The 12,044-nt window shown below is 40.8% G+C and overlaps 1 protein-coding gene across 5 annotated transcripts in view; it reads left to right on the forward strand.

The window, feature by feature from the left end:
* PHTF2 (putative homeodomain transcription factor 2) overlaps positions 1–12,044 on the forward strand; it is a 206,970-nt gene that overhangs the window by 73,666 nt on the left and 121,260 nt on the right. For 3 of the 5 annotated variants that reach the window (XM_063448164.1, XM_063448162.1, XM_063448165.1), the window contains exon 3: positions 10,574–10,630. In XM_063448164.1, the coding sequence (XP_063304234.1) occupies positions 10,574–10,630 (57 nt within the window). Of the gene's footprint in view, positions 1–10,573; positions 10,636–12,044 lie in introns of all 5 variants that reach the window. The other 2 variants (XM_063448163.1, XM_063448166.1) reach the window with 1 other exon arrangement.

A 12,044-nucleotide genomic window follows, 5' to 3' on the forward strand; every position in this document is an offset into this window, starting at 1 on the left:
GGCACAAAAAAAACAAACAGTTTGAAGCACTTACAATTTTGCAAAAAACTAGGGAAAATTTTCCTTCTTAACCCCAGAATGGCAGTCAGGTTTATCTTTGGATCAAGCAGCTATTACCCTACATTGAAAAAAATATATTCTTGAATATTCTGTTTTTGCAAGTATGCATCTAATTGCTGTTTGAACATCTATATGGTCTCTGATAAAACCACTTCTTTAGGCAGAGAATTCCACATCCTTATTGTTCTTACAGTAAAAAAAACCTTTTCTTTGCCTTAGACGAAATCTTCTTTCTTCCAATCTAAACACATGACCTTGTGTCCTATGTAAGTCATGTTCATTTACCTCACATTGAAGCACATTATGGGGTCTCTGCACTTGCAAAATAACAATTATACGACAACATTACATGAGATGTGTATGGGAAGTTCGGGCTCCGTTAACCCACTGGCATATGTGTACTTTCTGCTGATTAGCATTTCCTACCCCTCAAAACTACTTGGCATAATAAAATGAGAACATGAACTTTGGACTTTTCAATTAAATAAAAGAATGGGGCATGGCCCAAGCCCAGATCCTGGGAGTGTCCCTTTGTATACAGCATGGGGAGATAAGTCACAAATTGCCTATGCACTGGTGGTACCTAGTCCCTTGCAGACTGGCCTTGGTTTACGGAACAATGAGCCCTCAAAGTTGGCGCTGTGATGGTGACCGGGGCACAATGCTTTACGTGTTCTGGCAACGTTAGGAGTTTCCACCTTTATTGGGCCAAGACTCAGACCCCAAGTCTGACAGCCCATAATCTCCCACTACGCCACAAAATGTACCTATTAGATATGATCTCGGACGTGGTACAGGGAACTTGCAAGCATCTAGTCATCCATGTACTCTTGGCCGCTGGGGAGTGTGTAACGGGAGCATTGAAATCCAGGGAGGATTTTATGAGGGGATGGCACACCAAATAACAAGTTCAACACATACATTTGAAAAGTTGTTGACCCCAAGGGTGACCTATGCTCACCCTTCCATAACTTATGCAAGTTCATGTTTATGTTGATAGTTACACAAGAATACTGCAAAGTTAAAGATAATCATGAGCACCTTCACTTACATTACACCCGCTGTTGGCAAAGGGAGGTGGCACTGGCTACCCGTCTATATTTGAGAGTTAGTAAGGGTGCAATTATTTCCTTTTTTTTTTCTCCTGTCTTTTCTTCAATATCATTTCTATGTTTTATATTGGTTCTCTCTGATTCTCTGTGGTACCACTCAATTCGTGCTATGATCTGTGAATTACATGTACTGAAATGCAAACGTAATGTAATAACCATTTTAAAACGTTCGATAAAAAATGTTTTGTTTTTTTTAATTTTCTTTTTTATATTTGTATCTGTCTGTTTCAGAACTGGACATAAAAAAAAAGTCTTCACATATTTAGCAAAATGTTGTCTGACTGCTAGTGCGAATGACTACTTAATAGAGACCACATTATATATTTGCCACTTGGTGGAATGTACCTCAGAGGGAGCGTTTTCTCTATTTAAGAATCATTCAAAGTTGGATTTGACAGGTAAATAACATTTAGTAGCTCAATTTTTGTTGTTGCAAGTACCTATTTTAAAATGGTCTTGGGAGATTCATTCTGGTTAATTTCATGAAGGAACAGAGAGTTAAAATATTGGAATTTTATTTTCAAAACTGAGAAATTCCTGGATTAATAGAGCATTAAAAAATGCAATCGAAAGTGCCCGACTTCGTGAGGTGGCAAATGGAGCTTCCATACCACTTCCATACCTAGTCGAGCAAATCTCCATACGTTAAGCATTCTTTATATGTAATTTCATTGAATTTGGTTCATTTAAAAAAAAAAAAAAAAAAAAAAAAAAAAAAGTTATTGACTCCTCAAATCCTACTCTGAATTTTGGTCCACCTGCACCAGAAGAATATTGCAGAATGTCATGCAAGGTTTTTATTCGTCCAGCAGCCCCACACTAGACCGAAGGGAAAGGATCCATTCCAGCTCTCCCAAGGTAGAGCGGCTGTGTGGACTTAAATAAATATAAATGTAAAAAATATATAATTTAAAGAATTAAAAAAAAAAAAAAATATATATATATATATATATATATATATATATATATATGTATTTTGTCAATGTATGAGAAAGTGTCTGTTTAGGTGACCACTTATGGCACCATAATAGTAATGGTTATCGTGTTTGAAAGGTTTGCTTTCATTTAATGATTAAGTTATAATATCCTTCTCACTTTTTTTCCTATGAGAAGTATTTTAATGTGCTCGTCACTCGCTGCACATGCGCGCCAGTTTCAAATACTCCTCTGTGAAGATGCCATTGGCGAAGTAAAAGTGGGCCGTATTGTTCAAGTGCTGATAATGGTACTGTATGGTCAGGAATTGTGTTGCGTTAAGATTATGAAACGGTGAAGACAGTTGACGTGGCATGTATACAGGTTTTCTAAGTTTGTTGTTCTTTGAGTTTGTAATGCTAATGAATGTGTGTTGCTGGGGAAGGAGATCTATTACTTTATTGAGGCTTTTCTAGATAGTGCACATTATAAATCATTTCACCCTTATATGGAGAATTGCCTTTTCTTTGTGATATGTTTACATTTTTATTTACACCACTTTTGTAGGTATTGTGTCCTTGTTTTACCTTCTTGGTCTGTGATTTCTGCTATATCTTTTGATTGTTTCTCTGTTTGCTGGCAGGCACGACTCAGTCATAGTTTTTTTTTTTTTTTTTTTCCTTCCAGCATCCTCTGTTTTATTGTACTTGTTTTTTTCCACTGTTAGTGAATTTGTAGGACATTACTCCTTGAGAAAACAATTCATTTCTGGCTCTTTGCAATCTTCATTGCATAGTGATTTTTTTCTGGAAATTCATAAAGTCTAGATGTCTTATTTATTTTTGTCATGTAACCTTAGTTGCACCATATAGCCTTAGTGTTGTGGTAGAGAAGAATACATTAGGGAGCAGTGTCTTGGAAACGTCCTCAAGTTCAAGGTGATATGTTCTGGAAAAAGAGGACAATAGAAAATATAGTGTGGTATGTCAAAACTTCAAATATAGAGGGGGAAAAATACACTTGCACATCCCTTGCTCCTTTAAAACTTATATGATATACCCTTTACTGGATATGATGGCATTCATTCCAGAAACCTCTTTTTTCTAAGTTCTTTGTATTACTATTTTACATTTTTTCTTTGTATTTATAGTTAATTGCATTGATCCACCATGCAACATTTTTACTTTACATTTTCTAGTTATTTTTGTTTAGTAGACACACCCGTGGCCTTTTGTTACACTCATCCTCTCAGATATCCATCAAGGATCTGTGTACCTCTGCATTCTTCTATTCATTCACCACTGAGCACTTGACTAAAACGTTCAATCACTATATGCACTTTTGCAGAACTGCCGATTAGCTCAGCGATTTTACCTGACTGCATAAGTGATTGATCTCATCACTCTGCGAAATGCTGATTAGTTTTACCTGCCAACCATTGGCCACTTCTCTAGACCTTATGTAGATTATTCAACGATGTTCAGAACACCACTTTCCCTCTTCCCTCGTGGATCCAGATTGACTATCGCCAGAGTCAATCAATTGACAAAACTATTGGATAGACTCTAGAAACCTATCAGGTTTTTTTGCCCCATATATATTCAACTCTGTTATATTTTTGTTTCCCCCTGAAGAGCCACCTGACTGGCGAAACGCATGTTGTGGCTCAGCTCTGTCTGCTTTTTCAACTGTCCTTGACACTGAATATCTTTTTAGTAATCCTGCTATTTAAATATATAACTTGATTTATGTGAATCCTTAGTGTTAAGTAGACGCTCTTTGAGCAGAACAAAGTCTTCATGCACATTCCAGTTTGAGCTGCTCAGAGCTCAGTAAGCTAGTCTTTATCATGAGCATAGGTGCCCTTGAAGACCCAGTTTAGAAAACTAGTTGTCATATAGAAATAGCTCTCTCTGGTTGTTTGTTTCCCTGCTTGCTTTCATTTATATATTTTTCTTTCTATTACGTTTCTTTTACAAGAGCACTAGGTATATAACACAACACTTTCTTATACCTGAGTGTGCCTGTAATTAGAATCTGATACAAATACTTTTCATAATCTGGTAGAGCTTGCTGATATTTATGTATATTGTTGCCAAGTTCAGTTTGATTTGTTTTGATTTGTTTGAGTTGTTTTTTTAATTTTGTTGCAAACGATCATTCCAACATAAATTCGATTTACATTTTATTACAATTAAAATCTCTACCTTGGTTTCATCACAAGCAGCCTGACCAGCTGTTCTGAGATTCTACTTTTGAAACTTCAAGCAGGATGCATATATACTTACATTCTTCTTTATTGATTCTTTTGAAGATTATGGTTAAAACTATATGAAAACACTATATGTGTATACTTTAGTTCCTTTGTTCCTATTTTTTCCCCAAGTATATTCTTATGTATTACAGTCTAAAGGTTACCCTTTATACGCCTCATTTGTCCCATGATATGTCAATCTCTATTTTATTAACACTCATTAAATGCTGTTTTACTACAAATTTTCGCTTGGTCTGGGCAATCTGTTGTTCTCCTCTCATAACTTCTACCCAGGCTTATCCCCTTAAATGCCCAGTACCCGAGATTATAGAGCTCCCTCTTGAGTCCACTTAGCAGACAAGTAATAGTTTAAAATATTAACAGGGCACAGTTTATTAAGTGTAGGGTAATTTTTATTTTTATAATTTGACCCATTTAGCTGTTTTTTATATGGGGAAGGCAACTGTATAATGGTCTGAATGTTTTATTAAAAGGCCAACTTTTGGGGGCGGAGCTAGCAGCCGATTGAAGCAGACGTGCACCACGAGAGCTCCGCTGCAATAAGCTTGAAAAAAGCAAATTAATCACCCAAAAACCTACTATTCTTCTCCAGCACTGAGATACCATATGATGGGGAAGAAGGCAAAGCACCAGAAGGCATCGAAGCCAACGGGAGCCCGAGACATCGGAGATCTGCTCCTTCGTCCTGCGAAGACCGCAGAAACCTTCGCGCCAAAATACAATGGCGACACGACCTCGGCCTCCTCGGGGGAGCAGGTACTAGATGACCTGGACGAGTTCCCCGGCATAGGGGGACTACATGGCTCCTCCTCAGACGAGGAAAACTACCTACCCTCCACTAAGGGCGACATCAAGGCCCTACTCCGACACATCCGCACGCTGTTCGCGGCAGACATTGCGACACTGCGGGAGGAACTACATACCCTGGAGAGGCGCGTTAAGCGCACGGAAGAGGACACGCAAGGCCTCACCGCCATATGCATACAATTGGAGGCTCACAACTCGGAACTCCGACGCGGCCAGGCCCTCCTTACAGACCGCCTGGACGCGGTGGAGGACCGACACAGGAGCCGAAACTTAAAGGTACGAGGCGTCCCAGAAACTGTACCACAGACCGACCTCCCACAGTACATCGATAGACTCCTCGCCACCTTACTTACTCCACAACAGGCGGGGGCAGCCACGATTGACGCAGTATACCACATCCCAAGAGCAGCTAAGGCCCCAGCGGGCACCCCGACTCCACAGGCAGTCAGACCAACGTAACATCATGGCGGCAGCGAGGGGGAAAACTACTCACCTCTTTGACATGGCCAACATATCTTTTTACCAGGACCTATCTAAGCCTACTTTAACTTGGAGGGGACTATTCAAACCCCTAACAACAACACGCCGCACCTTATCAATGGGCTTTCCCCAGAAGCTTAGTCATTACTCATGGGGGAGCCATGACACGCATAAATGACCCATCCGAAATAGACTCAGTGCTATCGGCACTGGACTTGCTACCACGACCCGAAACAACCACCCCAACACGGAAACCTGCGACCACCCACGTCTGGGATATGACCGCAGTTAAACCGTTTCAGCCGGCCAACCCCGGAGCCTCGGCTCCCACCACATTCAAAGCCCAGAGGGCCACCAAACACCCTTCAGGCTCCTGAGGACTGGATGGGAATAAAGGTACTTCGGTGCAAAGGTCTGCCTGCCAGAACTGTAGCCGACCCATCCCTATGCTGAGAGCGGCATCGTACAGTCCGTTAATGGACACACACACAGTTGTAGTTATAGACACATGTTCACAAGTTTTTGTTTCCAGCAGAATGTACATGATTGTATGCTTTAGATGTTGCCCTCGATGGTATCGGTACTGGCCTACCCACTGACATAAGATATAGCACCAACCCAACCTACTCACACTAGGCGAAAGATGGCCGAGGCATACCCACGAATAACACAAACAGGCGCCAACCGACGCTCAATAATGCCCCACTCAGGATAGGATGTACTATACCTTTGTGTGCTCGTAACGCTATGACAGCCTCTCCCACTAAGACGGTCACCAGAAACCCTGTCACCCAATAGCTCTTTCCATAAGACCCGGAGGCAGCAAAGCCTTATAGACCACTAAGTCGAATCAGCATGTATACCTATTTGTGTTACCTAAGTTGTGTTAGGCTTCTCTTGATAAGACATAGCACACACTCCATGCCTAGCCGTGACAGTAACATCCACACTTACCTCACCTTAATAGACCTGTGCGCACCCTACTGGGTACTGGCACAGTTGACTTAACCTGAGCTAACGGTACCTCTGGAGGTCGCCATAACAGATACCATTATAAATCGAGCACTGTTTCACTATGCTAGATCAATGCTTTCATGTAAAGACTAAAATGTTACCTTCTGTGAGCTTCTGGTTTAATGCAATGACAACTCGCCTATTCTCTATTACCTCACTATGTATTAGCTTTCTGCGAAAAGCTGGTTTTCTGTTTTAAAACAAATATTTACACACTCACCTACTCGCTCTGCCTGCCGCCCACGACAGCAAACCTATTGACACACGCATTGGGGCATTAGCCAACACAAATTAAAGGGCCAACTCAAGCCTGTTAATACCTAGGGATCGGCAGCTGGTTCACTATCCCACCTGAAAAGTGCTTAGGCTTGGTGAACCCAATTACAAAACAGCATAAAAATTTAAAGCCTTAGACTTAAACTATAAAAGTGGCATTCCTATTACCCAGGCATTATACCCACAAGGGCGTTGGAACAACGCTCAAATTATAACGTTTTTTGCACATGCCCAGCATGATGGTCAGCCCACTGTCTTCCCTTACCTATCAACCTACCTACACTATGGCTCATAAACGTCACAAGTGAAGTGGTATCCGCAAATACATAATTTTCACCCCACACACATAAGCACCATAACCGAGCCATGTTTAAGCATGACAGACACTAGATAATCTAGGACACAGGTCAGAATAGAACTAAGGTCATACCGGTTCATACCTCGACATGCTAACCTTGCTAGCTACTGCACTCAACACGCCTACCCACCTGACCTGTGATCTACTATAATGCTCATGACAACACATAACCGGGCTAAGCAACCAGTATCACTACTTAATTTTATCTCAATCTTCTTTGGACAACCCAACTGTTCAACTAAAATGTAAAATATAAAAACTGCGCAAACTATCATACCACTGTCTACCATGTATGAACCTTGGACTACGCTGTTGTGGCGCTTGTTGAAATATTATGTTTATCTGCACTACTAAAAATAAAGAATTTATAAAAAAAAAGGCCAACTTTTAAACACTGCTCTGTTTTAGTAGAGCTTTCACTAGTAAATTATGTGGGTTTAAAGAAACCATAGAATGCCAAGTATATTGCACTCTTAATTACTAAGTTAGTATCAAACTCAAACCGAGAGGAGTCAAGTAAATCAGATACTTTTCTAAATATAGCATTATTTATAGGGAATCGCTTAGGTGTTTTGAGGTTGACTAGTTTACACCTTTAAATGTTTTTAATTTGATGTGATGACACGAAAGTATGTTTATTATGGTACAAGGTTAACATGTGATGTAGCATCCCAGTAAAGTAAATTTTTATTGTGTTGTGTGAAAGGTGTTTTTTTTTTTTTTTTTATCCTAAGAGGGGAAAAAAAATCAGTAAAGGTTACCAGAGATTCCGTTGGATCCGTGGGCGCGGGATGAGAGCCTGTGAAATGGCTTTGAGTCGGTGGAGTGGCCAAGCCTGGACTTGCATTCTCTATGGGACTCTGTTAACACACCAGGGGTAGTGGTGGGTTGAAATGCCCATAGCCGGGGCAAATCTACAGGATAATAGGTTTTAATTAATATCTGAATTCAATAAATGAATGTATCGATAATTAGAAGATTAATATCGCCAACCTGAGATCACACACACGCGTAAGCTCCTACGCAGCATTGCAGCTTCTTGCAACACTAGGGAGCATACCTTACATCCTACTCCTGTAGTACCCTGTGAGAGCAACACAACCATCCACTAGCCTGTAGAAATCTAGCTAGCTCTGGGTTTGTCCCTAAACATGATCAAAATAAGAAAGTGCTTGCCAAACGCATTTCACTGGATAGCTTGACACTAACCCCAAATACTGAGAGTATACTAACTATTGCTGAATATTTGCAAACTATCTCATGAAATGCTGAATGTAACTTTCTTGTACAACTGAGCACAGAAAAATAAAGAATACAAATTTTTTTTTTAATATCCTAAGAATTATTGCATATTTTCAATCTGAGCTTTAGACACATATTTTAATAAGACTATTTTTCTCAAAAGGAATATATTATTCAAAATGTTTATGCAGATAAGTCATACCTACACAATATATAAATTTATGCTATATTATAATTTCCACTGCTGCTGATTTTCTTTCCCTTATCAATGGATAAGGATGTCAGTTTTGGATGGATAGGTTAAATGGAAAATAACTAATTATCTGTTTTTTGAAGATGCAGACAATCGAGTGCACATTTAACCGTGTGTCCCCATTAAAATACTTTTAAGGGGAGGGCGGAGCCTGACCGCTGATCAGATCAAACGTGCTTCGTCTGAGCTCCCGCATCTGAGTCTGAAAATCTGCGCTAACTGAGTCACAAGCAGACACTAACCCATATCGGTGAACAAAATACTAATCTGCCGACGGTGTACACCGAGATACCGCATAAGACCCGGCACGTCATCGATGCAACTCGATTGATGCCTACCGGAGCTTGAGCTGGAACGAGACGGCCGTTCTTAGTTCTATGACCGACTCGCTGTCCCCACTCCCCCTCTGGACCGGTGGGTGTTATCCCGGTCACCGCCGACCTGAGCTGCCACAGCGTAACCTGTCCCAGAGGACCCTTTACCACTCCTGAGCTGATCTGGAGCGGAAGAAAACAAGTTTGGGGATGCACAATACTACACACGGCCTAAAATCACCACAGCATGACACAGCGGGGCACAGCACATTGGCAACAGATACTCTGGATGTGATACTCAACAGATTCTGGGCGCAGCTGACTGACCGAGCAAGGCACATACAGGCCCTACAACTACTACCATTGGGAGCGCAAGATGGCGGCAAAAGGTGTGGGAAACCTCCTCAGGGTGCACAATTATCCCCAGCTTCCACAACCAGCACACGCTGCACACCTGGGCTAAAAACGAAGAGGGTTTCCACCCGCAAGTACCGGCCACGCACACAGAGGGCTACGAGATGCAACAGGAGACCCGCACTGACAGAAAGCAGCGCCCACTGCACCATTCCTCACGGGCAGACCCTGAACCTCACAGGACGTCAGGTTCGTGGCATAAGGGTAGCGGCTCTCCCACAACCCCGGGGCTGGAGGGGCACCCCGCCTCCGCAGCGCTACACTGCTCCCCTATACGGACCGAGCCCATAATTGAAAAGCGACCCCCGCAGGGGCATCGGATGAATGACCGAAGTAGCGGCCAGAAGCGCCAGCTTGGTTTCCCACAGTCCGCGACCACCCTCAACACACAAGACTCTGCTCCAAGATACATTGTCGAAGGCGCCAGATTGGACGGCACTTCTTCGCAACCTGTCCAGTGGTCTCACCACGATGTGTGTAATGCATTACTTTGCCAGTACACTAGGTCTGCTATCCTGCACTCTTACTCTGCCGTACACAGATACACCACACACTAAACTCACTACATGGACAGGTGAACTTTGTTTAACATTAGCTTACTCTTATTATATCCCAATCTGATGTTGGTTAGCATAACCAGTCTATTTTTCTGCTTAACGATAATGCTCTGACATACCTATCTACGCTTGTTTCTATTATAAAAAATTGTGCATGTGTCTCATATACCCCACATGTAACGCGTGTTGGAATGCCTGAGGACTGCTGCTGGGGCACCTCAAGCCTGTCTGTTAACTCCTTATGCACTGCAAAAATTTAAAAAATAAAAATACTTTCAAGGTGCTAAAGGATAACTTGAAAGGCAGCGCAAGTAAAGTACTAGAATATTAATAGAATAATTTATTTTTAAACCCAACAACAAAATATATAACCTGAAAAATACTATAAAAACACTCTTGTTTTGTTTTTTCTTCTTATGAAAAAGTATAAATGTTTACCTTTAATTTAATTGTTTTCCAATTTGTATGGTCACTAATATTGTGCGTTTACTTTCAGATTGGAGCATATGACCAGCAGATATGGGAGAAATCTGTGGAGCAAAGAGAAATCAAGGTAACCTTTCAAAAGTATTTCAATATTCAGCTGTATACAATTACTACCTTTCAAGACTAGATTTCCTGCGTATATTTGAATTTTCTTATTAACCATTCAGTTTACTTTAAATATGATAAATATATTTTAAAACAACCAAAATATATTAAATAATCCATTTATTTTTATGCCTGAAACAGCCATATTTTTTCACAAATGATTTGTGTGCTTTTTTTTTTTTTTTTTTGTCATTTGTTAATCATTCAGGTTATTTAGTCCTGTCATCAAACGTACACTCTAGCCTCTTTGAAGTTATTATAGTTCCTAAAGTCTCTTGACATTATCTATCTGTTCAGTGTGAAACAGTGTTCAAATGGTCCCTTGCAGCCTGCAGTGTTATTCCCTCTGAAGGTATGGCTACAGCTTACAACCCTCTATCAATTCATATCTGCATAGGGTGTCTGTGAATAAGTATATTTTATCATTTGATTTTGTACATAACTTAAGAAAAAATGTTCAGGCACACTTTGACGTAGGCAAATTCAGCATCTGCAACCTTTCTTTATTATAAGCATCAGGGTAAAAATATCACTGCATAGTCCCAAATATCTGATGCTGTTTCGTTCATATAGCGTAGAACCTAATCATACACATACAAAATCATTTGATTTTGTTCATGTCCTCAAACACATACTTAACCTTGAGCTTTGCCCACACCTCAAGTCGTTTAAGCAAACAGGAACTTGTAGCTGTTCTGAGGGAAGACCATAATTGCATTGCTGCCTAATACAACCTCTAGTGGCTGTCACTCGGACATTGACTAGAGGAACTTCCTGAATGTGGTTCTGCAATCTCACTCTGCGTGGAAATGCTCCCCATAGAAATGCAATAAGTCATCTTTATGAGCTGATGCTGATTGGTGCAGCACAGCAATTGCCATGCACTAACACTAGCCTCTCAGTGCTTTGCTATGGGAAACATTAGATCGGCTGAGATTATTAGTAATGATGATCTCATCCAGTGGAGGAGTGGCACGCACAGCAAGACTGTTGTGCCGGAGAAAATAAGGTAAATAAAAAGCTTTATCATATTTATAATCTAAATAGTATAATTTTCTATGTTGTGAATATGTTTGCATTCCTAATACTAGAGTGTTTATTTAAAGGATTAGAAGGTGAAGAGGAAATCAACATATTCTAAGCACAGTCTCCATTACTCTCAGAGCAGGTGTTCCTGGAACTCGTAGTTCACTTATAGGGTTTGTATGCATGGTAGCTGAGCAGCACTCCCTGAAAGCTGGCTATGCTTCTAAAAAAAATAAAGCTCATCTGCGTTATTTGTCTCTGCAGGTTAGGAAGGACATAAAGGGAGCTGTACACTGTACGTGATGCTATCAAGACGAGGAAGTATTTTAGAGGAGGTGTGGTGGGTCAGG

The sequence above is a fragment of the Pelobates fuscus genome, chromosome 3 (assembly GCF_036172605.1).
Source record: "Pelobates fuscus isolate aPelFus1 chromosome 3, aPelFus1.pri, whole genome shotgun sequence".
Classification (NCBI taxonomy): Eukaryota; Metazoa; Chordata; class Amphibia; order Anura; family Pelobatidae; genus Pelobates; species Pelobates fuscus.